General features: G+C 42.6%; 1 protein-coding gene across 5 annotated transcripts in view; it reads left to right on the top strand.

Annotated features, from left to right (window-relative positions):
• The window catches only part of mark2b (MAP/microtubule affinity-regulating kinase 2b), a 50,271-nt gene extending 26,594 nt beyond the window's left edge, over positions 1 to 23,677 (top strand). The window contains exons 9-21 of one of the 5 annotated variants that reach the window (XM_070854776.1): positions 1,383 to 1,502; positions 2,432 to 2,534; positions 2,709 to 2,821; positions 3,100 to 3,174; positions 3,515 to 3,572; positions 3,971 to 4,122; positions 4,842 to 4,936; positions 8,049 to 8,189; positions 12,862 to 13,131; positions 15,197 to 15,223; positions 18,967 to 19,002; positions 19,739 to 19,848; positions 20,685 to 23,677. In XM_070854776.1, coding sequence (XP_070710877.1) covers positions 1,383 to 1,502; positions 2,432 to 2,534; positions 2,709 to 2,821; positions 3,100 to 3,174; positions 3,515 to 3,572; positions 3,971 to 4,122; positions 4,842 to 4,936; positions 8,049 to 8,189; positions 12,862 to 13,131; positions 15,197 to 15,223; positions 18,967 to 19,002; positions 19,739 to 19,848; positions 20,685 to 21,034 — 1,650 coding nt within the window. In that variant the 3' untranslated portion in view covers positions 21,035 to 23,677. Of the gene's footprint in view, positions 1 to 1,382; positions 1,503 to 2,431; positions 2,535 to 2,708; positions 2,822 to 3,099; positions 3,175 to 3,514; positions 3,573 to 3,970; positions 4,123 to 4,841; positions 4,937 to 8,048; positions 8,190 to 12,861; positions 13,132 to 15,196; positions 15,224 to 18,963; positions 19,003 to 19,738; positions 19,849 to 20,684 lie in introns of all 5 variants that reach the window. The other 4 variants (XM_070854778.1, XM_070854777.1, XM_070854779.1 and 1 more) reach the window with 4 other exon arrangements.
• The last annotated feature ends 3,134 nt before the right edge of the window (positions 23,678 to 26,811 follow it).

Genomic DNA, 26,811 nt, shown 5'->3' with positions numbered 1-26,811 from the left:
CATTCAGTTAGTGCCCACATGACTCACTCTGGAAGTGCAGACACATTTTGGGTGGGCGATATGACATTGAATGTGATGATATTGATATTAACATGCCTGCAAACTGCCAGGCTTATCTAGTATGCCTTTGCACTACCTCCTGCTGTTTCAAGTTTTGTTTAACACCTACATTACTGATCTTACTATTTATTTAACAGATAGGAGGCTCACTGCTATCTGATCTCACCAGCTGGTATAAAATGTATATCTCCTTTAAATGTATCAAACTCATTCCTGCCAACATCCATCAAACTGCTTAACAACCAACATTAACTTTCAGTGCAATAAGCTACATGGTGCAATGTTCATGTGTGTGGAATATATGCAGCAGTACTGTACATACTTATGTATGTATATATATATATATGTGTGTATGTATGTATATACAGTATATGTGTGCATTTCTTATGTATGTATTTCTCTACACATGTATACTTACTTCTGTGAAGTATGCTGCTGCTGCACTTTTATTTAATTTTAATTTTAGTTCTTTCTATTCTGTTGTTTTTCTATATTGTAAACTGCAGCTGGACGGAGTCCAGGAAAAAGTTCCCCACGGGGAAAATAAAGTATATCTTATCTTATCTTATCTTATGCACTGACAAAAAAAACATGCAAAATCTGAAAGTAAGACAGTTTTATGTGAGTGTTTCAACACTTAAAAAGATTAATCTGCCATTTATAAGCCCTAACACTCAGTTTGGCAATTTGATTTGTATGCTAAGTCAGTGCCCCAAAATATAAACTCCCTGAAAGCTCATTATACCCATCACAGTGGTGTTAAAACCTGTCACTACATTCACTTATCCTTCAGTGTCTCAATGAATGATATTTATTAAGACCTCTAATGAGGCGAGTGACGTTGAGGAGGTTAATCAATTCAGTAGCGCACCACTGAAATGTAATGTGTGACTAAAGGCCACTGCAGTAAATTACAAATCTTGTAATGTGATGTTGATTATTTGTGCCTGACTAATGGTGCCTCTGTTAAGTGAACTGCAACAGCTTGAGTTTCTGTATGTTTATAGATTGTATTACAGTAAATAACAGGAAATCATCATCAAACTAACAGGAAGTATATCACCCACAAGCTATACTACCACTGTGTTGAACCGTAGCTTTTTGAAATGCTTACCGACATACTAAATCAATTCCTTTATTATTCACCGTTTTATAGACCTTCCTTTTCAGTAAATAGTTGGATAGTCTGCAGTCTACACATTCATGGGAGGTTGCTGCACGTGCTGCACCCCAAGGGTGTGAGAGAAAAGGATTGTGATTGTGTGTATAAAGGTGGATTTTTGGGTCTGCTGTTGACTCTCGATGCCCTTGTCCTTCTCCAGGAACTGAGAGAGCGCGTGCTGCGCGGTAAATACAGGATTCCTTTCTACATGTCCACGGACTGTGAGAACTTGCTCAAAAAGTTCCTCATCCTGAACCCCTCCAAAAGAGGCAGCCTTGAGGTACACTGCACTGTATTGATGCACGCACACAGACAAAAATGTCATTTTGAAACTCAACCAGATTTAGAATCCCTCATATTTAGCTTGATAAAACTTGCAGACTGAAAACACTTGTCCATCTCCTAAAAGCTAGACCAGTGATTCTGAAAGTCATTTCACCAGCTATATGCAAGTTTGTTGCTAAAGTGTAAAGTGCTTTTTAAAGGCATAGTATACACTTGTTAGTTTGGGATTATGAGTTACTACATTTGGTTGCACTAAAGGTAAATGGTGACTAGTAGTAAGGAGGTTATTGCTCAGAGGGATGGCAGAAAAAAAATGGGTCAAACAGGTTTCACTTGCCATTTGAGTTGATCAGATTCTCATTTAATTCAAGATTTTGGATTAAAAACATTCACATTTCCACTGCTTGGCCTGCCAAGCGTTATGGCATCCCTGTAAAAATACAGAAAGAAGACTGAAGCTTTAGTGTTAGAATTTATTCCTGTGGCAGTCTCATTTACACCTACCTTAAAGGTTGCAAATGATGCGCCTACATTTGTAGGCAGCCAACAGATTAATATGCCTCACTTTTGCTCTGTTGTGATTCCAAACTTTTACCCTCCTCAGGCTGTTTGAATCACTATAGCCTGTTTGTTAAGTCACACCCCTTGTTTGCGTCTTAAGGACGATTCATTTATGTATCGAAGATTAGATAAAGAAATATCAAATTAATTCCGTGTTTTAGCTGACTTCTGCATTCTCTCGCATCCGTGGCCAATTTCTCCTGAGGGAGACTCTTTTGTACTCATCTCTTTATCTCTTTACCCTCTCTTCTTTCTTGTCTCCTCTCTCAACCCTTAACTTTCCATCCCCTCTCTGCTTTTTGCCCCTTGATTGTCTTTGACATCTCATGTCTCCGTGTATCTGTCTGTTTGGCTTGCTCCCAGCAGCAGATAATGAGGGACCGGTGGATGAATGTGGGCTACGAGGAGGAAGAACTCAAACCCTACATCGAACCCCAGCCAGATTATAAGGACCCCAGGAGGACAGGTAGGAACGCACACTCAAAAATGATAAATGTATTCCTTTCTTTAGCCACACACAGACACTTGAGTTCAGATTTTCTTTTCCTCCACTCACACACAAGGACCATTTATCTTAAGGAGAATTATGGACCTGCAGGAAGCTCACTGTTCTAATTATAAACTGGTTTTGTTTGTGCAGACATCATGCTGCAGATGGGATTCTCTCAGGAGGAGATCCAGGACTCGCTGGTGAACCAGAAGTACAATGATGTGATGGCTGCATACCTGCTACTGGACTATAGGAACTCTGAGGTACACTGTTTCTTTCTCACACCTGCACGCCTTCATTTTACACGGCATCATGCCATGTTATTATTGGTTCGTCAGAGCTCTCTTAGCTGCTGATGTTATCCAGTAAACTGTCAAACTAACCAACTCTTGTGAGTTCATCATATACAAGAAAATGCAAAACAAAGATTTTTGTATTATCATGACAGCTCTATTTTTAGTTTGTTGTAGCCACCCCACTGTCTCTCTCCATCTCCTCCTGAAGCACACATATTAAGACGTGTTGTTTTCCTTTTCCTCAGCTGGATGAAGGTTGCATCAAGCCCCGGCCAGGAAGTGATGTAAGCAACATAAACGCCCCTTCCCCGCCTCACAAGGTACAATGAGAACACATAATGTCCTCTGCTAACACATAATGAAGTCTCCCACCTCCCGCCAGTGATACAAGTACACTGACTTGACCACATACACGCTCTGGGAATCTTCATGGTTTTAAGGTTTTAGATCGTAGAGCTACATGCATGTAAACTACAGCAGCCAATGCCTTCCTCGGATGCCTGACTGAGGCAGTGTTGCAGGTTTCATGTGTGCAAAGCTCTATAGATCGACGGTGGCTGTAAATGCAGCTCTTCTGTTTGCATACTGGCATCCCCATATGTGTGTAAACAGACATAAAGAATGCCAAAGTGACCCATGTGTCCATCTTGCCTCTTTAAGGTACAGCGCAGTGTGTCGTCCAACCAGAAGCCTCAGAACCGCAGATCCAACGACCAGGGTGAGATTGGTGTGTGTGATTGGAGTATGGAGAAGGGGGGCAGAAAAAGGTGGACGGAGATGGGGATCAGTTTCAGATGGTCATTTTTCAGGAGCTCAGTGGTGGAAAGAGCCAGCAGTATCATGGATGAAAAAGAAAATTTGTCTGAATAACAATGGAAGGGGTTTATATGTTGGAGTATGGGTGAAGGAAGAGAGATGACCTGGGTGATGTAGATGTGGAGTAGAAAGAAGACACGGATGGAGCGGGGGAGATGAGTGATGCCAGAACAAGCGACAAATGAGTGTTAGAGAAGATGATGTTGCTGCTGCTGATGGGAGGAATGGGGGAAATGTTGCAGGTTGGAGCACAGCAAGTGATGACCGCTTTGAAGCATTCTCTCTATATTCTTGCTCTAGGCTCCACCTACTCTAAGAGGGGGGGTCAAGCAGACAACCGGACTGCAGTGGAGGATTCTGGGAGGAAAGGTTCATCAGGCAGCTCCACTACCAAGGTGCCGGCCAGCCCTCTGGTCTCCTCTGACCGCAAGAAGAGTGCCACGCCCTCCACCGTGAGACCAAACACCCGCATGGCTAACATAACATTTTCAACACTCAAAAGTTTCTATCAAAAACAGTACATCAGTGTATTGTGGTCTCTGCATCATACATATTACCAAATACAGACTCACAGATCCACAGACAAACAAATTACACACAGTTGTAGTGAATAAACAGCTTTCACAAATGCTGACATGCTTTGATTTGAATTTTAGTGAAATTCAAAAGCTTGCACTTACCTGGAAGGCTCTTTAGTGTCCGCTATTGTCAGACACATTTTATCTTATGCAGGGCTCAAAAGATCAAAACTAATGGTAGTTATTTATTTAACTAATTAAAATAAATGGCCTCACCTGCACTGCAGTTTCAGTTTTGTCACACCCTGTTAGGGCAGGACAACTTGAACTTTAATCATTTTTATTAGTTTGTGGGCTTCGGTGAGATCATGTAATTCCCAGGATAGGTTCGCCCAACGTGAGCCTGAGCAGATAATGAATCTGACAGGGTGATGGAAAACACCCATGTGGGAGTGCAGGGCCTTTAAATGACAATTCAAGATAACTGAGGTGGTTTTGTCTTGCTCAAGGTCTTTCCAGTAATAATTGGTAAACTTTAATGTTATTTTTCCATCCTCTGTCCACTGCATTGATCTCCCACCGTATTTAACTCTGCCCTCAATCTTAAACATTTCTTTATCTCTGACATTCTTTTTCTTCCTCTCTCCCTTCAGAATAGCATCCTGTCCACCGGTACAGGTCGCAGTCGGAACTCTCCTCTGACTGAGAGAGCCACGCTGGGCCAGGGCATCCAGAACGGCAAGGACAGGTACACGCACACACACGCACACACACGCACACACACAAAGTAAAAAGAGATATTTTTAAAAAGACAAGGTCAAGTATGGTCACATACAATTGTTCCCGCACACACTTTTTCTCTCTCATCACTGGAAACTCAAGCAGTTGCTGTGAGGCTGCACTGCTTCCTCGCTAACACACATAATACAAACACACTCACCGTGGTTTGTGAATGAAGCAGTCCCACAGCTGTCTCAGTGACTGGATCACAGACCTTGGCTGGTACTCTCCAGAGCTCTGCCAGCTGGCTCAGGGAGGCCCACAGTGTTGCCCCCAGGGCGGGGTGAGCCCTCCTGGGCAAGGAAATCAGGCACCCTTGGGAATTTAGGCCAAACCTCCAGTAGATTACAGATTACCCATGATGCTCTGATGGAGGCCTGCCAGTCAGAGCAGAAGTAGGGTTCAATGGACAAACACACCCCCACAACGCTTATGCAGGTTGATTTAAGTGGACACAGTCGTTCTCTTATCCTTCTTTCTGTTCATTACATAAAAGTTAATAAAAAGTTTTTTGTCATTAACTTTGACTTCCTCAAACTTGTGGTTGAATCAACATAACGTTTTTGCCCAAAGTCAAACAAGGGATAGAAGTTTTAGCAAAAGACAATAATCTTTTAGTAATAAAAAGGATTTCTTGAGAAAATATAATAAATACTTATAATACATAAAATCGCAAGTCAAGCCCCCTTCTTTCCCCATTCCTTCATTGGGTTGAGATATTGCGGAGTGTGGTATTCCCTCCCTTTTCCCCTTTCTCACCTCATCCTTCCTAAATGTAACTCATCCCTCCCGCTCCCATCTCTTCCTCAACCACTTTGTACAATTCCAATATGGATAAAACAATTTTTTGTCCATATAGGAGTTGGCTTGCTTGGGGCGAGCGTAAGCCTCTGCTGCTGAATACACCTCATAGGCGTCCACACACACAACAACGCTCACATCACCCATGCTTAACCAGCCATATGCTTTGTGTGCTTTGTCATAAGCGTTAAGACAAACCATAATCCCTACTGTGATGCATTGTTCACTGTCATTACTGCTTTATTGCTTGTTCATGTATCGGTCTCAAATGACGACTTTGTTCCCAACATTGGGCCCTACATACAACATATTCAAATGACTAAATTGACTCCATGTTAAAGCTGTGAAGTCTGATTAGTTTTGAGACTTTTTTTTCTTCTCTTTTTCATCTCTGATGCAAAGCGTGACATGGTGACGATGTGGTCATTTGAGACAGAATTATTTTTTGTAGTACTTTGGGTCTATTAGCAATGGTAGGCTCTGCTAACTTAGTGGTTGTCATCTGCTTTGATTTTTTTTAAGTTACTTTATTTGATCATCATTAATGCTTTGAAGTTTGGGCTTTTATACTTGTTACACCCTCGTCCCGTCCCCAATTCTCCTTTTCCCCCTCTCTGTCCTTTTCTAATTTCCTTGATTTGGTGTTCTTTTATCTTCGTCTGCGCTCTTGTCCCTCTGGATCTTAAGTCACTCACATTTTTCTTGGCACCTCCTTTCTTTTCTTTTTTTCCCTCTTGTCTTTATAATAATCTTTCTTCTCTTTCTTTTTCTCCCCTCTCTCTCTAAGGAGCTTAGGAAGACTTGTGATGGAATATTAAACTTAGTGGCACTATATGGTCCCTGTACTTGCCTCTTAATAGGCTTACACGGACACACAAATGCACACACTGAGGCCATACACATACAAACCCATTGACACACACACACGGCTTAAACATACATGTCACACATGCTCAAACTCTTGCCACACACTGGGTTGTCCAGTGAATGCAGTTATTTTTCCATCACTAGCCAAACTAATCCCCATCAGAAAGAGTGTGTGTGTTTCACTCTGCTCTGTGTTTGTTTTCAGTGTAATTAGCAGCTGTTTGGTTGACCTCTATAAATGTACCCCTCTCTCTCGTTGGCTCTCTCATTCCTCATTCCTCTGCTCTCTCTCCAGCTATCTCTCTCCCTCTCTCTGGTACCACTCTCCCCTGTCTCTCACTGTGTTGGTTTCTGTGTATGGATAAAGTCGAGTTAGAGCTGTCAGTAATGTGCAGAGCTTTGTAGCCCGTAGCAACCTTGCTGATTAACCGAAGGTTCAGGAAGTAGCCATTTTTGTTTTGCATAACTAATTCAATAAAATATTCTTTCTTGCAGATACAGTTTAGATTGGGGGGAGGGAAAGTAGACAGACAGGTCAAGTCTATAAAACCATGAAACCAATAATAATTACTATATTAGAAAGTTTTATTATGTGTATTGTATAATAAAACTTTATTCCTTTAACATAGTACTTGCAGAACAATGCAGTTTGCTTCACAAAAGATTAAAAAAACAAAGATGGATACAAAAATGTGGTTTGAGTCAACTTTTCCAAGCACCTCAAACTGTATTTATTTGACATGTATTTCCAATTTGTAGACCTGCTGATTAACTGACTAGTGAAATACTGTCCTGAGTTTTGTTGCTTTGCACATTTCTGTAATATTGGTAACCTGACTTAGTCCACATGTGTCTTGAGTGTGTTTTCAGTCTTGCCAGCCAATAGAAAAGTATGTGTTGAAGTTGGTCTTTTGTGCTCTGCCTTTTTGTTTGGGGTAGATCTTACATGAACAGATGAAAGCACAAGAACACAGTAGGGCTTTCATTGTGGTTTGTGATTGATTTTTGCTAAACCAAGATGAAGCAGCACTAGCAGTCGAAAAAGACCAACTTTTCTTCTTCGTTCAAGTCCTTTTGCTGTGTTTTCTGTCTCTTTTTGTCTCTACTTCCTCTGTTGTTCCACTTGTGTTTCTGTTCTCTTTGCTCTCCTCTCCCTCCCCCCTACTCCTCCCCCTCCCTCCCCCTTACTGTGTTTGATAAGTGCTGCTTCTAACCATGCTCCACCTCACCTCCCTGCCCACCCACACACAAACCCCGCCCGGTGTGTGTGACTGTGTGTATGCGTCACACTTATGTGCATCTGATTGTGTGACTGGTGCGTTTGTCCTGTGTCGTCCACGTTTGTGTGTGTGTGTGTGTGTGCGTGTGTGCATTGGGCGGGGCACTCCTCCTATTCCTCCCCCTCCTCCTAGCCTAAACACTCCGGGCTCCCGTGCCTCCACTGCCTCGGCCGCTGCCGTCCTCTCCTCCTCCTCCTCGCGTCCCCGTCACCACAAGTCCCTGTCCTCCTCCAATCATCCATGCCCCTCTGACCTGCACGCACCACGGCCCAGGCAAGTCTCCCATTCACACTCTGTCTCATACATTCACTCACTCACCACTCATACACACACACACACACACACACACGCTCTCAGCTCTCTCAGCCCCTTTCAGCACGTACCACTTTACTCAGCACAGATCATCATCCTTCCCGCAAGAACTCAATGGACAAAAAAGAAAAAGGAGAGGTGAAGATGGTGTTTTTTTTTTTGCTCTGAAACTTTCCATCACTGCTAGACTTTTGGAAAAACAACTCTTTGATCACCTTTTATTCACACATTGACAAATCCTGGCATACAGCAGTGACCTGGTTGCCACCTGGTAACACAAACACCCCTGCTTGCCAACAGTCACCTCTTGTACATAAATGAGAAAAAGATGAGTTTCACTATCTCATTTATTCAGAAATATTTTACACCTTTAGTATACTCTTTTAATCAACTAAAATCACCTCCTGCAATACTTAAAATACATTTTAAGAAAAATGTAGCAACAGACTGTCAACATATTCAAGAGGTCAAAATGTTATCAAAATGGAACTTTGTGAAACCGATGGTAACTAGTCTGATCTGTAAAAATTATACCCATGTATTGTTTTTATGATGGATAGCACATGGGGATTTTTAGAAACATGCAGTTTAAATCTACTGAAATTCCCCGCCGTCAATCAATCCATTTCTTCCCTTGTGGCAAGCCAGAACAAGGAAGTAAAAGTAGAATTAGTTTTGCCGCAAAGAGATTACATGACACTACCTTATCTGAAGGCAAAAAAGTAGTTTGATTTACAATTGAAGAGGCACTGTTCTGAATATCTACATATATACTGTGTATATACAGTATATTTATCACGGTAACATCACCATGGTGAGATGTCCAACATTTTGAAGACGAGCTATCATAGAATTACCAGTTACTTAGCAACAGCCAGGAAGTAGATTGTTGTGCTCAGAAAGCTGTACAAGCTAAAGTCAGTGTGGAGTCGTTGACATCTTGTCTATGGCCAATCAGTCACTCTCAATCCTCACATTACCCAGTGGGCATGACTGAACAGTCAGAGCTTGAACAAGATGAGCAGGTTTTTCACTTTAGAGATTTTTTTTTTTTTTTAACTTGTTCTGTTTCCTGTCGGGAGAAACAGACTAATTCAGAAGGAGACTTTTATGGAGCAGCAGGGATAATAATCGAACCAATAACCCAGCCATATGAGCTGGGTTACTGGCTGGCTTGATCATGAGGTGTGCTGTACATCTGCCTTCTAGGTCAAAAGACGCTGAGATGTCATTTCCGAGAAACTTTCTGTCAACAGTACAGGATAGAAGTATTGTATGCTGTCATCTCAGGCATTTTCGTTCATTTAAGGCATGACCTCAAGCTTATTTTATTATTAAAGGAAGTCTTGGGAGATATAGCCAGAAATTCCCCTATAACTTCTAAGCCACTAGGCCGTCAGGGGCGCTTTGTAAACAACCGTCATCTGTTAACTGTAGCTTACAAGCTAAGGGATAGGCTTTGTAATGTTAACACTGTAGGGAAGGAAAAGGAACACATTATTTCACATTATGTTCACATTTTCAGGTAATCCCTAAGCTAAATGGCCAACTACAGTGGCCAGCTGGCCTGAAAAATGCAGATTGCGAAAGTCTCTGTCAAAGGTCAGAGGGCCACAGTTTGGACAGCATCATTATCATGGTGATTTAAAAAAAAAAAAGTGTCCCATTGCTACTTCATGTAAACAGCAGCTTAAGATGACACGTTTTATATGCATGCAAGCATAGATGTCCCTTATCTATGTAGATGGATAGACAACAGTAGATTAACACAATCATAGTATGATAATATCTTAATATAACCAAAAAAGTGTTATTGAAGGAAAAAATGAACAATTAAGACATTTACCAAAATATTGAATTGATTTTGTTTGAGCACAAAATACTAGATTTTATTCTAAATATAATAAGTCTGATACACTAAACACAGTTTCCTAAAGAACCTCAAACTAACAAAACAACACTTTTCATCAAATGTTGGGTCTGATTGTCCCTTTAACAACTAGTGATGCATTAGCTTGCCTCTCTGAGCCTCACTCACCTGCGCAGTCTACCGGTACTGGTAGGCTGTGTAGGTAAGTGGTAAAAAAAAAAAAACATTTAAATATTCTGTTATTCTGCCATTAAAGATATATTTACTTTCAAAACATACTCTGGGGAGAACCAGACAAAATGCAGATGTGATAGTTGTGTCAGTGCATGTTTCTGTGTAAGTAATCTAATGCATGTGTGGATGTGCTGATATTGTCCTCCATGTTGTTTTTTGACATGTTGTGTTTATGGACAAAAGGATTTCCCGTGGCTGGTAAAAGTGAATTTTAGCCCAATGTAAAGACGTCCCTTTTTAAACAGCCTCTGATTTCTGTTCTCAAGGGTTGTTAAATGCTCTCTCATACAATCTCTGTCTGCTATGTCAACCCAACTCAGTTATGAAGTTGCCTGGGAAATCTCAGTCTATTAAGAATTAACTATACTGTCACATTGAATGAATGACATGAAGTGATGATGTGACTCTGTCTTGTTGGTCATCTGTATAAACCCTGTGTGTGTGTGTGCTTTGTTGGTGTTTGGCTTTGTTGTCTAGCTTGCCTGCTTGACAGTGTCTGTTTCATGGGCTACTTTGATATTTTGAGTTTTAGTCCCCTGAGTCACTATACAGGGTGGAAGGTCTTGGAATATGATCCTCAGCTACCTTAAATGCTGTCTGAGGCTGAGCTGATATGCCATTTGCACACACAGACCCCCACCCTTTTTGTGACAGTTGTCTAGTGGAGAAAAAAAAAAGCCCCGACAAAATGTCAGGCTAAAATTCCTGCAGAGCAAATGTCAAGGTGGCCCTCTGGCTGTACGTGGTTATGTCTGCTCTATGTTGAAGTCTTGTTCTGTTGCATGCGCCGTTCAGCAGTGAGCTTGGGCTGTTCAGAACCTGGTTGGGAACGCTGGAGAGAAGGTACCACTCCAACACATAGACTGTACCCTGAGTGAAGAATAGGCACCTTTTCTCAAAACATAGTCTGTGCCCTGAAGTCCCATCCATTCCTGTTTTATCCAGCTGTCCCCATCAACACCCTTCTCATGGATTTACATTACTTTTAACAACCCATTTTTTTAGCATACTTGTGCTGTAATGAAGCAAGTGATGCTGCACACAGGCAGCTCCACATTTGTATAAAGTAGAGGTGCAGTCTACTATATGCAAATCAAGTATGCATGACAAAAATCATCCAGCTGCACCGGGAAGACACATCAACCTGCATCCACCTCATGCTTTTTAAGGCGTCTTCTTTAGATACTTTCATTCCGTCACTAATCTATCTAAGTGACAATGGAAATGCATTTATATATGGAATCAAATTGGAAAGTATTACAGCTATTTTAGCGATATGTAGTCCTTCCCAACCAACCGTCATCTTCATAGCTAATGTGTCCCCACTAATCTGCCTGATCCAGCCTTTCTTTCCTTGATATCTGTATCCATAGAAGAGCTGTGTGTTTGTGTGTGTAGGTATAACTTGTCCTCAGAGCACAACCTCAACATATCCACATCAAATGAAAGGGTGTGTTTAAGCTGTTGTTGTTTAGCTGTTTAGTCAAAACTTGACTAAAAAGCTCCTTTTTGTGTCCTTGTGGAGTGTTGAGTGTTTTAGAGGGTCTGCATGGGACTTTTTTTTTTCAATCCCTCTATGACACGTGCAGTTGTTAATAACCAATACACTTAATCAGCTTCCCATCTTTAAAAGATGGAAATAAAATGGTGTGACCAAGTCCCGCACATGCAACATTTGTGCTCCTTGGTATCCCAGTCCCAGTGCAGCCCCTACACTGGATTGTCCATTTGTATTAAGTTCTCCATGTATTGCACTTGTTTGTCTGTCTTGTCTTTCAGCGTGTGTGCTTTGAGTTTGTGCTCTTGCCATTTCTGTTTGTTGTGTTTGCCACAGGTGTACTATTGCCACATACTGGCATAGAGGATGCACACACACATGCTTACAAAGCAAATGTGTGTGTTTGTGTTTGTGTGTGAGAGAGAGCTGGAGGTTTGTGATGCTTTGCCCTACGGTCGAGGCAAAGAGGATTAACTGTGTCTATCGGTGTGTGTGTGTGTGTGTGACTGACCTGATGTGGCCCTAAATATTGACTTGGCTGACTTTAGGGATTATGTGAAACATCAGGGTGAGCAGACGTTGATCAGACATAGATACTTGTATGACCTTACACTGAGGTAAGTAGAACATCAGAAGGAAGTGATTTTGTTCTACTAGTGTTTGTCTAATTGTGTGTTCCTCTCCCACACTCCTCCTCTTCACTCCCATCCCCTCTTTTAATACCTTTCGTCCTTCCTTCTTTCCACTTCTCTCCTCCTGCACCACCTCATACACCTCACTTTTTTTATCCACCTCTTGTCTCCTTTCCCTTTTCGTTCATTCTTTCTCTTCTCTTGTCTCCTGTCCAATCTCCATCACCCTGAATTCTTCTTCATTTGCACCTCCTCTTCTCTGCCTCCTCTCTCATCACACCTCCCAACATCTTATTCCTTTTAAATCTCTTTCGCACCTCATTCTTTCCTTCCTCATTCCTCCTCTGTCGCTTTTTCTTTATCACCCCCTCACCGTTTCTTCCCACCCTTCCTCAATAGCGCCCCACCTCAGCGGGCGCCCGGTGCCTCCCCATCTGCCCACAACATCAGCAGCGCTGCCTCGTCAGACCGTCACACACCCTTCTCCCGGGGGGTGGGCATCCGCAGCACATTCCACGCAGGCCAGCAGCGGGGTGCCCGGGACCAGCAGGGCTCCGCCTACCCCGGCGGGCCTGCATCCCCGTCACTGTCACATGGCAACAGCCAGGCCCGGAGGACACACGGCGCCACAGGGATTTTCAGCAAGTTCACATCCAAGTTTGTACGCAGGTGAGTGGCGGAAAAGAGAGGCTGGAGGATGGGAAAATGGAAAAACTGAACAGCCAAGAATGTACAGGAAGACAGATGGGACAGGAGAGGATGTGTGGCAGAAGAAGAAAGTTTGTCGCTCAGTAAATGCAAGGCAGTCGTGGTAGCAGCTGTTGTACTTATTACCCAGCTACTTTGCAGCACAAATACAGTTTAAAGCTTTTTCTGAGTGTTGAGGTTTCAGCTTGATGCAGAAAATGACTAGGTTTACATTACAAGTCATTTCATGTGCTCATTTGCTCACAGGGACGACATACTGTACGACCATGTCACCACTGGTTTACAGAGTATTTCTTTAAAGGGGCTGGTCTCTTCTCATCCCTATCACTAAACTTGTGCTGATCAGTGACTCTGCTGAGAGTAGAAAGGGAGAGGAAGGGAACAGCTGTGTCTTCTCTATAATTTTGCTTGGAGCGGTGGTGACTGGTGGTGAGGAGTAATTTTGGTTTTGGTTCCACGTCTGGCCTAGTTTTCATCTGAGTCCTCTAGTGCAGGTTGCAGCACTAAAACTGCTCTCATGAGTACCTGGTCGTAATGAAAGCTAAGCTTGTTGTATTTATATTTGGAGTGGACTCTGTTCAAAGCTAGAAAACTAAGGAAGAGTCATTTGTCATTAAATTTGTAAAGACAAAATTGATCTAAATCATGCGTGAGGGTCAATGAAGTTTATACCCTACTGAGTCACAGTGAGAGAAAATTTAAAGAGCGAGAAGAAGAGCTGTGAGGATGATATTGTAAACAGGCTGCCCTCAGAATCAAAGATTGTGGGGGATGTGGAGGAAGTGACATGAAGTGAGGGGTAAAGGTTCCAGAGTGAATGGTGAAGGTCCAAGTGAGCAATGAAAGACTGAAAAACTGAGAGAGGGTAAGGCTCAGATTTTTGCCTAGGAGGTTCATCACGAACACTGTCAGTGAAATGTGGAGAGAATTAGCGTATGTTTCAATTTTTGTCGATTATGTTAGCTTCTTTTTTGAGAATGATCAAGCGTCTTGCCTGCATGCGTGGGTGTTAGTTGTTGGGAGTTGGTGTGTGTGTGTAAAAGGCGGAGGTACAGGCACAGCCACTCTCTAGGCCTCCCACTCAGAGATACTGTAGCTCCGTGGCGACAGTATCCATGGTTACACCGGAGATATCGCTTTTCCCTCAACTATAAATACCGCTAGTGGGGACACCTTGACACACAAACACACACACACACACACACACACACACACAACTTGGCGTGCTGGTAGGAAGTAGAGGTGGTGGAGACAGAGAGATTGTGTTGCATTTGTACAGTTTGACCAAACATACACACACACGCATGCTGAAGCTGTGTGTTTTTATTAACATATCATATAACCTCTCCACTGCACTTTCCTGCTCGGTCTGAAGAGTGACGTTTCTCCGTCCTTCAAACACATCAGTGTGTTTGTGTGTGTGTGTGAAGGAGATTAAGTTTCTCAATGTGTGTCAAAGATTAAGTTGTTGCTTAACCAGTGCTCATTTGAAGTGTGTGTGTGTGTGTGTGTGTGTGTGTGTAGGAGGTGTTTTTCTCTGTTTTAATTTATTTTATTATTTTTTTAATCACATTTGAACTTTTCACCTCACTGACACTTTTTTTCAGGATCACCCAGGACTGCTCTGTGTGTGGATGAGCGCTTCATTTCATGTTGGGTCTCTTAATGAAATTTTCCCACTGAGCTCATGAAATCCCTTTTAAGGTGTTCTGGTGTGCATTTAATAATGTCTGTACACACGTTCACACACCAATAAATCCCACATTTAAGCGCATTCAGACTGAAAGTTGACGGCAGTCACACTGATTTTCTGTTTTTGTTGTTTATTTTTGGTTATTTAATGTTGTGCTTGCTGCTTCAATCCCTAGTGAGGCGGGTTCATGTTGGACTTTTTTTTTCTGACAGTTTGCCTTAAAGGTTGCTACTCAGAGGGCAGCTTGTCTTTTACAGGAAAGTTATAAATCTATACATTTTTATACATACATTTGTTTCTCTTTCTTTCTTTATCCCTCTTTTGTTTTTGTAGAAATCTCTCGTTCAGGTTTCCGAGAAGGTAGGCAACATCCCCAACGTTAAATATATAACCCCTTGATATATATACGTATATTCTCCTCTTCATATATATTTTACATATATATATATATATTTCCTCCCCTTTTGGTGTTTCGTGCAGCTTTTTGTTGAAATCTTCCTTTTGTGCCTTGAGCCTCATCTTTTCTCCTCCTTATTTTTCTGTGGTTGGCCCCTTTTTTGAGCCTTCTGGTTTTGAGTGCCGTGTTTTGGCCCATTTTTATTTATTTATTTTACTAACTCCCCCCTCACCCAGCCGCCCACTCACATAACTCACTCACTCCATCATCATGCAGCACAATAACACCTCACCCCACTTCCTCTTCGTCCCTCCATCGTTCCTCTAAGCCACCTCTTCCTCATCCTCACCGCCCCCCCGCCACCCCCCTTCACATTTCTCCATTTATTTACCAGGTAGAGTGTGCGTGAGCTCGTATATCCCCCTATAACATCCCATATTTAGGTCGAGTCCTAATGGTGCAATAGATCAAACTACTCCCTCGTCTTAACTTTTTTCCCTTTCTTAGCTTCAGATGCAGGTAATGTTGTCCCTCTTTTGAGCTTAGTAGAGTTTCTCCTCTCCAAATCAAAAAAACTGGTGAGGTAAAGGTATAACGTCATCCCATGTACACAGCACCACACTAATGTACTAATTTCTATAAGCATATGAGAGAGTAAAGAAGCACGGGAATAGGATATATTTGCTTTTTAAGAGTTGTAGTCTTGCTGTGTCACTGTGCCAAGCATTGTTTAACCATTATCCAAGCTAACACCACCAGTCAAAACCCCTTAAAACCATCACCCATCTCCGCTTCCATTGGTTTGGTTACCAAAATCAAGTTTTCATCAGTCACTGAGACTGGAGTTGTCTTTTTAGTTTGTGGTGTAAGTTTCCCAAACCCCACAGTGGAAGTAACTTGTAGCGATAAGCCCCTGGCTGTAGTTGGCAGTTGAGGACAGAGGTAGAGAGGAGGAGAGGACCCAGGAGGGACGGGGCTGCAGTGTTTCTCAGGCTGCGCTCTTTTTCTGGAGGCTACACTCATCCTTCCTTTCATCGCCCTGTTCACTCTGGCACTGGCTCTCTAACAGCAGCAGAAACAGAACTGGATGGCTTTGACCCACTCTGGCTGGAAAAGACCTTTTCATGCTGTGGACACACACATACACACAGTTGCACATACTGTATAAGCATATATTGCACTGACACACTCAAACATTTACAGTAAAACACATCTTCTATCCATGCTCATGTAGATATTTGTATTATATTTAGATGCTTAACACTTGTTGACATTTTACATTTCTATATGTACATGCTGAACACACATTTCACAACCTCATGTGTCTCACACACACTTGCATTTGAGTGTGTTGGCTGCTTTTTACCAGCAGGTAGAGCAGTTTTCCTTTAATGTGGACCATTGCTCCACCTGGTGGTTAGAAGCTGCAATACTATTTTATGATCAGTGTGAATGATGAACTACCTTTCAGGTTTTCTATATAACTACCAATGGCTTTAGGCTATTTAAGGATTCTCATAAATCATTCAATTTGAAATAGGAGAGGGAGAAATAATTTAATTTGCCCTAAAAATACATGTACATATATGGGGCAGATGGGATATTATGTTGAGTATGAGTATAGGAATAAGTTCCTGTAAGATGTATTTGCATTGCCTTGCCTATGGAGTGGACAATGAAAGTCTCAAATAACCAGTGAGAGAGATCTGGGTTCAAGTAATCATTTTATCAGTCTTTTGTTTTCCCTTAATGTCCTTCTCTGGGAGCCGTTTTTGCATCCCCTCATATTAAGCTAAATCATACATTGCATGCAAAATGGCACAAATAACTTAATTTTACATTTTTCATCAAGTTACCTCTATTATTTAAGAAAACCTCATGTAACTTGTTTTCCATTTGTCATTTCCCATGTGCTATGTTGTTGATCACGTTTCTGTTGCAGGAGTCATTTTACATGTTGTTTTTGGTTATTATTTTGAATGGGGCAAAACAGGAATGATGCTTTTTCCCCCAGCAGAATGAATTTAAGGCCACAAACTGTTGAATCTGTCATGTGTGTCACTTTCCTTCCATTGTGTGCATGTGTTTTACTGTCGTTCCGTCTTTGTGTCTTCATTGTTGTCTGCTTTTCTGTGTTTTCAGTCTTGTCTGCTAGTATGAGAGGGAATATGTGAGTGTGTGTCTGTTACACGTGTTAGCTAGGCTGTAGTTACAGCTTAGTATCCTGTGTGTGTGTGTGTGTGTGTGTGTGTGTGTGTGTGTGTGTGTGTGTGTGTGTGTGTGTGTGTGTGTGTGTGTGTGTGTGTGTGTGTGTGTGTGTGTGTGTGTGTGTGTGTGTGTGTGTGTGTGTGTGTGTGTGTGTGTGTGTCCAGATCCAATGTTACTAATAAAGGTTTTAACACAGTGCTGGGATCAATAACGCTCCTAACCTCCTTTAGCTGCGTGACTGGCCCTCACCATGCCGACCATTCTGTTCCAAACCATTCCACCCTGGTCAAAATCGTTATTTTGTTTGCAACGTTACATTTGTTGAAACCCATTCCATTCCAAGCCACTCTGTTCTGTTCTAAACCATTCCATCTTGTACCAAATCGTTCCATTTCATGTTTTGTTGCCAACATTCTATTTTGTTGTCTCCCATTCCATTCCAGGCCATTCTATTCTGTTCCAACTAGCTGGAAACACTGTAATTCTCACATTAAACACTGAACTATGTAATTTTCATCCAAACGTTCCATGTAATGTGGATCAGCTCATTTTGTAAATTGTTCAAGACCAGTTCCATTTTTATTGAGCCCGTTCTGTTCCATCTTTCACCCTTTTCCTGATCTATCCTGCTGCTGCATTGCACCAGCTTTTTGTAAATTCCAACTTAATCTAGTATGTGTTTACTAAGTGGAGTTTTAGGAAGCATTAAATCAAAATGGGTCACGCCACATAAACTACTTCTTATGTAGAGATTAGCTGTCGGGAAATATGTATACCTGCTAATTAGCAGGTTTAACTGGTGTAGCTAACTGAAGGAAAGTAAACAATAGCTCGCTAATAAATGATCAAATGATGTTAGTTAAGTTAGGGTAGTCAGGTCCTCCCCTCTCACTTTAAACTGCATGAAGACAACTAACCCTGAAACACACATTTTTCCATGTGCACATATATTGGCCTACATGTTAAAAATTAATTTTCAAACATTGTTTGATGCTACAGTGACCTGTTCACACAGGAAGTGATTGCTTTTGACTGGACAGATGTTTCCTAGCAACCACTTACTCATTACTAAAGATTACTGAAATTGCAACTCAATTAAGTAGATTTGGGAAAAGAAAAAAACTAATGAAACTATAAGTTACTCAGATCACATAAAATGAGTGGTGGATTTATGAATGGCTGGTGCACCTCAGTCCTCTTCTTCACTCACCTTTTTGTGCCCTCAGCGAGGACCTTTGACCCAGTGGGTACTCAGACTGGCTTTGAGACCTGCGCTGTGGGCTGCTAAGTCCTCAGGTGGCTCTGGATTTAAATGTGAACAGCTGGAGTGGAAAGTAGACATTTGGCTTTGACGTTCAATGTGGTTGGATTGGAACATTCAGGCTGGCATGGCAAGCAGCGCGACTGTCTAGCCGGCTGATTTACTTTCTGTTTAAGAGTCCAACTGTTGCCCTTAGCCCTCAAAAAGACTAAACTTGTGTTGATTTTTTTCGAGGAGTCCGTATGAGGGAGAGGGTCGGGATGAGGGGAGCAGGTGAGATACAGAAACCAGCCCGAAAAACCAAAAAACCCCAGACTCAACCAAAACCGCCTGCCAATCAGTAGACTGGAGCCAATCAATAGATGATCTCTGAGCTTGTTGTGAATGGCTGGGAGAGGGGGGCTGAGCTGGGATGTAATTGGTTGGTGATGGTGATAGCAGCTTAACCAATTAGGGGACGGGAGATTAGCAGTGAATGGTAGCATCCCAGGGAGTGAGAGTGCTGTGCTGGTGTGGAGGTTGACCTGCATGGTGGTTTGTGTGTGTGTGCGGGCGTGTGTGTGCTGGGAAACCAGAATCAAAGTACCCAAATGTGTGTTTGTGTGCAAGCAGACTTGAAATTCACAGTATGACACAAATATAAATCCACACACATTTGAGCAACCTGACAGATGCACGCACACACAAACACGCACCCGGGGTACTTAAAGAAATTTTGCTTTTTGTCTTCATTAATTTCCACGACCTCATCATCTCCCTCTTCCTCTCAATCATCCCTCCACTTCTCCCTCCTCCTTCTCTCCCTTTTTGTCTCTACTTTTTAAATAATTCTCTCAATCCTCACGCTTTTCTTCTTTTTCTCTCTTTTCTTATCTCATCCTCCTCTCTCCTGACCTGCCCCACCCTCACCCTTCCTCCTCCCTTGCCTCTCCTGACCTCCCTTTTCTCTTCTTCTACCCTTTCTTCCTTGTCCTTTTTGTCTTCCTCCACCCTCCCATCCCTCACCCAGATCCATGCTGAGCAGCACAGTGGACAAGTCAGAGAAGACGTCTGGTGGTGTTCTCTCCTCCTCGTCCAACAACGATGAGAACAACTCCTCACCAGGATCTGGAAACACTGGTACGTTGGCTTTCATTACAGTTTTCTAATATTGATGACAGTCGAGTGTTTGCATAGAAGTGGAGGAATATGACAAAAGGCCCAACAGCCATAACATTCGTCTAGCTTCTCAAATGTGGATTAACTTTTTTCATCTGTTATATATTGTAGTATGTTAAATAGTTTTAGGTTTTGAACTGTGAGTTGTTCAGAACAAGCATTTTGAAGCTCCCACCTCGGTCTCTGGGCCATTTTTAACTATTTGTGCCACTTATTTATCTGATTTTAGCTGTTCTTTTTAAAATTAGTCTCACAGGTGTCCCCCAGCTTTATGGAGGTGCAGTTCTAAATGACTTGAGTACTCTAATCAAGTTAAGGACTGAGGGAACACCTCTGTCATTTCCACTTCTTTCATTCCACTGAAGAGTTTTTAAAGCTTCACATCCTGATTCTGCAAGACTTCATCAAGCTGTGATGTCGTTCACGTTATGGTGATCAGTTCTTACTCGGACTGTTGTCTTCATTGGGTTTTATATTGGAGAAAATTGCAGTCATTCTGCGTACAATGTCAAGCCTCTGCTTGTTTCTCTGCTCGTCTCGCTTGTCTTGTCCCACACTTGCTAATGTTTTTCTGCCCTCGCTCCCTTTTCTGCCTTGTTTTCCTCTGCCATCGCTGTCCTCCTATCTTTATTTTCTCTTCCTGTCTTTTGCCACGTTCTTGCATGACTCTTGGCATCTCACAACTGTTAACTTCCCCCCCTCTTCTATCTGTCCATTCCGTGCTCTTCCTTTCTTTTATCACTCTTGTGTCATGCATCCATCTCTTATCACTTCTATCTCCTTTTTTCCCCCCTCAGGTGGCACCGGCACCCCTCCAGCCATCGCCAGCCAGAAGGACTCAGCCAAGCCACGCTCGCTCCGCTTCACCTGGTCCATGAAGACCACGTCGTCCATGGAGCCCATGGAGATGATGCGCGAGATCCGCAAAGTGCTCGACTCCAACAGCTGCGAGTACGAGCTGCGAGAGCGCTACATGCTGCTGTGCGTGTCGGGCAACCCGGCGCGCGACGACTTCGTCCAGTGGGAGATGGAGGTGTGCAAGCTGCCGCGGCTCTCCCTTAACGGCGTGCGCTTCAAACGTATCTCGGGCACGTCCATCGCCTTCAAGAACATTGCCTCAAAGATTGCCAACGAGCTCAAACTGTGAGTGCGGAGGAGCGGCGGAAAGAGTTGAGATTAAAGGGTGGAGTTGGGAGGGCGAAGGGGGTGATGGCGAGGATAAAGATGATGCTGTAAGCAGGGTGGGGGCACCGTGGAGGACAGGAGGTAAGCTAAAGGGTGGGATCACTTAAAATAACACGATTGTTATCTGGACAAAGGTCTGAAGTAGGGCTATCAGTTCTCTGAGACTAGAAAACGTTTCTTTTCTAAAAGTTTTGTTCCTCAAGTTCCCAAGGCCCTGCCATTAGAAACTCTGAGCTGATTTTCTCTGAGTTGTGAAGTACTTAAAGACCGAGATCGTCTTCTTCCCTGCTGGGTTTTTTTCTTTTTTCTTTTTTTTTCTTTTTTGTCACGTTCTACTTAGACGTTCCACTCTTCTGCATGTCTGATCTGCTCTCTCTGTTTTTAGAAGTCACACTATGATCACTTTGACCACTCCTGTCACTTCCTCCTGCTATTTATTCAGTTTTTCTGCACGGTTCTGCTGCCAGGTCTTTTTGGGTAGTGGGGGAGACCGGGTAAAAAACGGGGGTTGGATTGAGGACAAAGAGCGTGAAGGAATCGCTGAAAAAAAAAATATAAATAAATAACTTCTACTTTTCTCTCTGAATCTCTAACAAGCGGTGAAGATTGACAGAAAGTTCAGAGCCTTATTTTGCTGGAAAACTCAAAGGAGTTTTGATTGAATTTGTTCTGATTTTCCAAAACTGAATGGACTCCAACTGAGCCAGGACTCTGGTCGCTGAAGCCCACTGTCTCACACACACACACACACACACACACACACACACCCAGAGATGGACTTTGGATGGACAAACTCTGCTGTTGTTGGATTAAGGACCCTCTCCGGCCTCCACCTGCCCGCACAAACCTCCCCTCCCGCCCCAAAATGAACTTTTAAAAACCCATCTGATCCATCCTTCCACCACCTCCCTCCTCCCCTCACACACACACACACACACACACACACACACACACACCGCGCCACCCTCTCTCTCTAATTCCTTAAGTGAACTCAGCACAAACACATCCATCTTCCTCACCTCTTCACTCCTTTCTTCTTCCTCATTTTTAATTTCTCTCAGGCCATCAAGTTCGAGGAGGCCAGTTAGACTTGATGTCGTCATCGATTGTTCGGGCTTTGACCTGGCTTCAAGTCCGTTCTTGTTTTTGTTTTGTTTTTTAGGTTCCTTCTCTTACGGCTTTTAAAAAGAGTTGTGCACTGGAAACGAGGGGCATACAGGAAACTGGGGAGGGAAGGACAGTTGACCAACGGGGTCACTGATGGATTTTTATGTTGCCTTTCTCTATAGAGTTAAGTTTGGGGTTTGTTTTCGTTGCGTACGTCAGCACATAAAGGCGAAATGATTATTTGTACTGTTTATTTTGTTAATGTTGGTATAGCTTTGGTTGGCATCACGCCTTCATATCCAGAATGTCAACCCCGAACCGATGCATTTCTTGAACCCCCCCCCCCATCTCTGCTACACATGTTCCCAAAGAGCAAACACACAAAACAGGAGATGTCTTTGGAGTATGTAAACAAACAGTATGTGTGTGTGTGAGTGTATTATAAAAGATCACTGGAAAAAAAAAAAAAAAAAAAGACAAAAAGAATCGACAAGGATGACGACGAATGGTGAATTATTTTGTTCTTCTACTTTTGATTTGATAATATATTTTTGTGTCGTTGGAAATTTTGGGTTTGTACAGATTTGGATTTTTGCGGAAGGGGAGGAGGGGGGCGGGTGTGAGGGGTCATGTCAGATCATATCATTGCTGCCTTTTCAGTGTAGTGCACCTTCAACACACACACACACACTTAACACACATCTCGTCGTGTATTGGATTAAACGCAACCCCCACAAGTGCAGACAGGAGTTACGCCATATTTGGTGGCAACAACTACTGCTCATTCATCTTTGGCCATATTTTTTTTTTCCTTTTTTTTTGTCTTGTTTGTTTTAATCTTCTGAAAGGCCTTATCGGTCCAGAATGGCTTGAAGTGGAGAGAGACAAAGAGAAAGAGAAGGCAGGAGAGACTTCTCGGGGGAAATGTTACTCGCATCCGAGCACCTGATCACATTCAGACCCACAAAGAAGAAGCCACTTCCTGTCTCTCTTTGCGTCGATGCTCTAGTTTGTCGAAGCAGAAGAAAAACACACACACACACACACACGTGCGCGGGGGTCAGAGAAAGGGGTCGACGGGGACGACGCCGGGTCCCGTCAGCTGGTTGTACCTAACTTAACACTTATTTCTTTCTTTCTATCACAATGACACACTGTCGTTTTATTATTTCTTTCAGTTTTTAATACGTCAGATTTTTCTTTAAAAGTTGATCATTGTATTAAGGTGCTGGGTATTGGATTCTAATTATTATTCTGGCTGTTGCTGTTATATTATCTCTTTCAGGGTTGATTTTATTTTACATTATTTTGTTTTACATTGCTGTAATTTACATTGATTTTAAATGTGTTTTGAGCAAACTGTAACTGTAGTGGTGGGTTTGGGGTTGGGAGGGGTGATCAACTCCTGAAAAAATGTATTATTTGTTTGTTTTTTTTGTGCAAAGACAAAATGATGAAAAATTACAATGATAGTAATAAAAACAATGATATAATGATAGTCTGCCTCCAAAATCCATGATGTGAGAGTATGTGCTTCGCTTATGGGCTCTTCAGCAGGATCAGTGACAGAAGTGCAGCTTCCCTGTTTACCTCCATTCTGCCTAAAAGTCTGAATATAGAAAAGAGGAATTGTTTAATTCTTGAAAAACACTTTTTAAGTTTGCAAGTTTGTTTCTCCGCTCGCAAATCTACTTATTTTTTCTCATTTTCCAATAATAGTCTGATCAGTGAATCAGAGGATATTTGCATATGTATCTGTACCTGTGTGTATGTCTGCAGGCTAGAAATGTTTTTTTGAGGTCATTAACAAGTCTCATCGTTTGTCCACCAGAGAGCACCAGCAGTAGATTTTTCAGCTGCAGAATGCCCTGCTCAGTGCTGACTTACCAGCATTATTTAAAAAAGAGTTTAAGGGATCTTAACCTCAAAGGTTTCCCTAAATATTTGTGTAAGGAAAAATGGCTCAACCAGTTGGTCATGATTCAATTTTTGAACTTTCAAATATGGACACTGGCCTTAGAAACCACAGATGAAAGCACGCTGACTGGTCTTATGTGAGACACAAATGTTGGTGCTCCACGTTAACAGAAGGGGGCGCTGTGAGAGAAAATCATTCAACTGGCAGCTTCCTGTGCAACTGTGTAAGAGTGAAATTGTATGAAAGTTACAACTTTCACATGTGCCAGACATGGGATCTAAGAACTGTATGTTAGTACAAATGTTTTTTATGCTCAGAGTCCTGACAGCAGCCCCTGTGTAGGAGAGCCTCGGCACGTACACTGACTGACCACTAATCATGATTTGATTCAACCTGTGAGGCCCTGTTGACCCTGCAGGTAAGTCTCACTTCACTTTGTGAATGGAGTGGCTGATAGTGCAGGACCCACTCTGATTTCTCAGTAACGGAGGCAGATCCCCCAGTTAATCTTTTAACTGGGATGTTTTGGGCATGTCGGGGTCTGGGCTGCTCTGATTTTGATTGAGTTGGATCTTTGCACACCTGAAACTTAAAATCTGTCATGTTCATGTTTTCTGTACGTCTTCAGTCTGTAGACAGGCTCCTTCTAACTCACTCACTGGTGCAAAGGTGAAACCCAACTGAGTCCACGGCCCTGCTCAGGAATGTGGGAGCTGCAGGTGACTGAACCAGTTGGGAGCGAACAGATGGCGTTTTCAGAAGACCTGGCATTTGGGAACAGATGATGTGCACATGGAGCCCACAAGTAACAGTTGTAGGTGTAAATTAGGTTAATATTACTAATTCTTTGGAGACACTAAGTTCATAGATGACATTAATATGGTGTGTGTGGATAAACTGCTTTAGGATGTGACAGATGCTGTACGATTTGGTCATTTCTTTATTCTAAAAAAACATTTCTCAAACACAAACAGTTCAGTTTCCACAATGTAAACAGCTTCTCACATACAGTAAACACAAGCAGTTTTTGGAGGAAGTGTAAGAAAACAAGTCAAAAGGCAAGCCACTTTAAAGCCAAACACGTAGTGATGGGATTCCTGCTCTGCCACGTTGAACTGAAGGCCTCTGCTGACAGACGAGGGGGTGTGAGACTGTATTAGTGGAGAAGCACTGAACACAGTTAAAAGAAAAGTTTGTACATGATGTGTGATCCCAGCTCTGCTGCAAAAAGGCAGCGATGCACAATTAGACTGTGAAAAAGGGAAAGATGGGACTGGAAGATGATGTTCAAAAGAAATCCCAAGCAAGTAAACACGGGAACATCAGTCGTCTGGTGTCATTACGGGCTAGAGGAACATTTCAGAGGCAAATCACAGCTCCGACTTCTTTCAGATGCCCTTTGACCTCCAACACCTTTTGGTAAATGCACACTTTCTTGCTGAGAGATAACTACCACTCTAGTCTGTGTGGTCAATATGAAACTAATGCTAGCAGCCAGCTAACTTAGCCTAGCACAAGTACTGGAAACTGAAGGAAACTGCAAGCCTGGCTCCACCACCAGCACCACAAGCTCAAGCTGCATCTCTGAAGTGGACAAACAAGTTCATCTGGGAGCCTTAAAGGTGCTGGTAGGCAGGTTTGGTTACCTTTGGACAGAGAAAGACGTCAGCTGTTTCCTGTCTTCATGCTAAGCTACGTTAGCCGACTGTAGCTTCACATTTACCACCAAGACATGAGCGGTATCAATATTTTCATTCAACTCTCAGTAAGAAAGTCAAAGCGTCCATTGATGGCCAACAGCTGACTGGAGATGTGGGGATTCTATGGGACAGCGAGCTTTTAAAGCGAGAGCAGACTTTGGCAGAACGTTTTATTTTTCTGTGGGAGGTCTGGAAAGGTCAGCTGTCCTCTACACGCTTCACTCACAGGCCAACGTTTGGTTCAGCTGCTCTCCAGAGTCTAATGGAAATATTCCTGAAAAGTCATGGCTGAGGAGCAGTGGGACTTCAACAGTGAAGAACAAACTGTGGCTAATGACTTCGACGTGTGAAATAAAGTCCAGTCAAGTGTGTCAGAAGGCTCCTTTTCTCCTTAGTGCTCAGCCAATAATCATCATAATAAAGTATGCACTATCTAAACTAGTTACAATAACTACCTGCCTACCTAGGGCCCACTTTAAAAGTCTAGTCAAAAAAAGAGGAAAACATCACTCCAGTTAACACTAGTAATACATGGCTATGAGAGAAGAGCCACAGGTCGGATCTCCGGATCTTCTCTTTTCCCATTTTTGAACCAACAGCTTTAAGTGGATAAAAGCTGCAACAACAAACTCACAGCACAGCTTCCATTACAAAGCTGCTTTCTTTGCACCCTTTTCACTCCATCATGACGGCCCGAGTTTTAAAGCAAAGATCAATAGCAAAGGGCTCGTTTCTTCACGTCATCACTTTCTCTGTGACCTCTCGGGTTTGGCTCAGAAGTGGACGACTCGTCCTGTCGTCCTCTTCCTTTTCCTCGATCACTTCATTTTCCTGGAGGTTGTTTGGGTGACTTGATGCGTGCCCAGTGGAACCTACAGTGTGTGTGTATTACATATATATGTGTGTGTGTGTGTTCATTCAGCCACACTCCTTTGCAATCCAGATGTTCAGCAGTTTCCATGGAAACAGGCAGGTTGGTTTTGCTCTCTGTGGTCATGGCTTTCTTCAACAGCT

This window comes from Pempheris klunzingeri, chromosome 23 (genome assembly GCF_042242105.1).
Source record: "Pempheris klunzingeri isolate RE-2024b chromosome 23, fPemKlu1.hap1, whole genome shotgun sequence".
Lineage (NCBI taxonomy): Eukaryota > Metazoa > Chordata > Actinopteri > Acropomatiformes > Pempheridae > Pempheris > Pempheris klunzingeri.
The sequence above is the reverse complement of the archived record's forward strand: the minus strand, read 5'-3'. Positions and strand labels throughout refer to the sequence as shown.